Source organism: Brassica oleracea, chromosome C4 (assembly GCF_000695525.1).
Source record: "Brassica oleracea var. oleracea cultivar TO1000 chromosome C4, BOL, whole genome shotgun sequence".
NCBI lineage: Eukaryota > Viridiplantae > Streptophyta > Magnoliopsida > Brassicales > Brassicaceae > Brassica > Brassica oleracea.
The window spans coordinates 41,741,934-41,743,986 of record NC_027751.1 but is presented as its reverse complement, the minus strand read 5'-3'; the positions used below and the strand labels follow the sequence as shown (position 1 = coordinate 41,743,986).

Here is a 2,053-nt window from a genome sequence, read left to right as displayed (position 1 = left end):
TTATGTTCTTATTATTCTTTACAAATATCAGTTGTACTATGGTAGTAAAATAAAGTTCCTACGCTAAAGGAAAAGGGTTTATTGCTTTTGGTCAAAAATATATTTATAACTATTGGTACTTAATTAGTAAAACAATATGTTGAATAAAACGTCTTCCTGGATTAGTTATTGTGGAGTTATTGTTTAAACATTATTAGTCATATGTTTGGTATTGAGTAGTATATTAATCTGAGTTTGGTTTCCAGTGAACAAACTCATATTTCAATATAGCTAAACCAAAGTGATTAATAAAATCTCGATCTTTAAGAGATCGAAAGGTATATATATGGAAATGGATTAAGAAAAAGCATATGTAGATGAGGTTTACAATGTTGGTGAAAGTCAGGATGTGTGTCTATCCTTCCCAGCTAACTCTAGCTTCCTTATCTTTTATGCTCTCAACGATTGCCTTATGCTCACGTTATATATGACTGTGGAACTCCATCCATACCTGTTCTTAAGATGATAAACCAATATATATATATTACCGGGAATCAAGATGAAAAGAAACTCCGTTTATATATTTCTTAAATTCTTTCGTATCTAGTTCTAAACTTAATCATTCAAGTTTGGTCTTTGAAATCAGTAACTGTTTTTTTTTTCTGTTAATGAAATTAGTGATTAACAAAAATGTATCTACATATTTACTTACACACAAATCTGACCAATTTTATCTTACTTTTTGCTACCCATTTGGTTATTTCTGAAAGAATCTCTACGGAGACGACGTGGCATGTCAATATGTCAATGATTTTTTTTGTTTATCTTATTATATTATCTTTTCCCATTTTCTCTTTCACATCAGATTAGCCCACTTTGCTTGGCTTAGGATTGTTCTTGCATCATCTTAAAAAAATGGCTTCGCTTTCTTTACTCAGCGGCGGTGCTCTCCAGGCTCGTTGCGCAAGACATGCACATGTTAGCCCACGCGCGGCGCATGCTACCAAAGCCGCGCCTCCGTCCTACTCTCTAACCGGCGCCTCTCGCAGGAACCTGCTGTTTTCCCTGACGGCAGCGACGGTGGTGACGGGACTGCAGCCTGCATCAATGGCGGAGACTATTCCGTTATTCGGGATCAGAAAGAAGCTGAAGAAGGCAGAAGAAGAAGCGGTGGAGATCGTGAAGGAAGGCTTCGAGACGGCGGAGAAAGGACTAGAGACGGCGGAGAAAGGAATAGAGGCGGCGGAGAAGGGAGTAGAGACGGCGGAGAAAGAAATCGAGACGGCGGTTAGTTACAACGGATTGACACAGGCGGGAGCAGTCGTGGCTGCTGAGTTCGTGGGAGTTCTTGTCGCAACTTCGGTCGTCAACGGCATTTTAGGACCTGAAGCCCAGAAGTCGTAGACTTTTATCATTTCAAGACTGAAAGACATTTGATCTTTAAGTGTAATATTGTGTCTAAAAGTGTTGTTCATTACGCGTTGAACGTATCGTAATTTTGTTTGAGTTTTATATATAATATATTTTAAATTTATTTTCATTTGGAATAAGTGAACTCGTGTGGCTCTAACTTTAGATAGACAGGCAGAGAAGCTGCGTCCAGGTCAGTTACCCTACTTGAAATTTTTGGCTTTTTGGAGGTACCGTTGGTTTAAAAGTTGGTCTGGGACTGTAAACCGGTTCGTTAAGAAGCTCTGTTTTTTTTTGTGCAACAAGTTAAGAAGCTCTGTTATTATGTGGTTGTAACAGTGTACTGTTTTTTTTTTAAACTAAGAGTTTGTACAAAGCTGTGTGCCTGTCTGTGTGTTTTAAGTTTCTAAGAGTATGATAATCCTAAAAACAGTTTCTTAAGTAGATTTTAATGACTACTTAACTATTAAATTTTAACTAAAGACCTTAGTTAAGAATCACCTAATTTTTGTGATACAAAGTTAGTTTCTTAATTTAGGTTTTTTTAAAAAAAAATTAACTTTTTTTTATTAAAGATAAAATTTATTTATTAAATAAAACATATTAAAAAATAACATTTTAAACATAGATTTTTAAATAAAAACATAAAAACAATGATTAATAA

At 35.3% G+C, this 2,053-nt stretch overlaps 1 protein-coding gene across 1 annotated transcript; it reads left to right on the top strand.

The window, feature by feature from the left end:
• The first annotated feature begins 828 nt into the window (after nucleotides 1-828).
• LOC106337527 lies at nucleotides 829-1,519 on the top strand. The gene has a single exon (XM_013776630.1). The coding sequence runs from the start codon at nucleotides 895-897 to the stop codon at nucleotides 1,381-1,383; it is 489 nt and encodes a 162-aa protein (XP_013632084.1). The 5' UTR covers nucleotides 829-894; the 3' UTR covers nucleotides 1,384-1,519.
• Nucleotides 1,520-2,053: the final 534 nt, after the last annotated feature.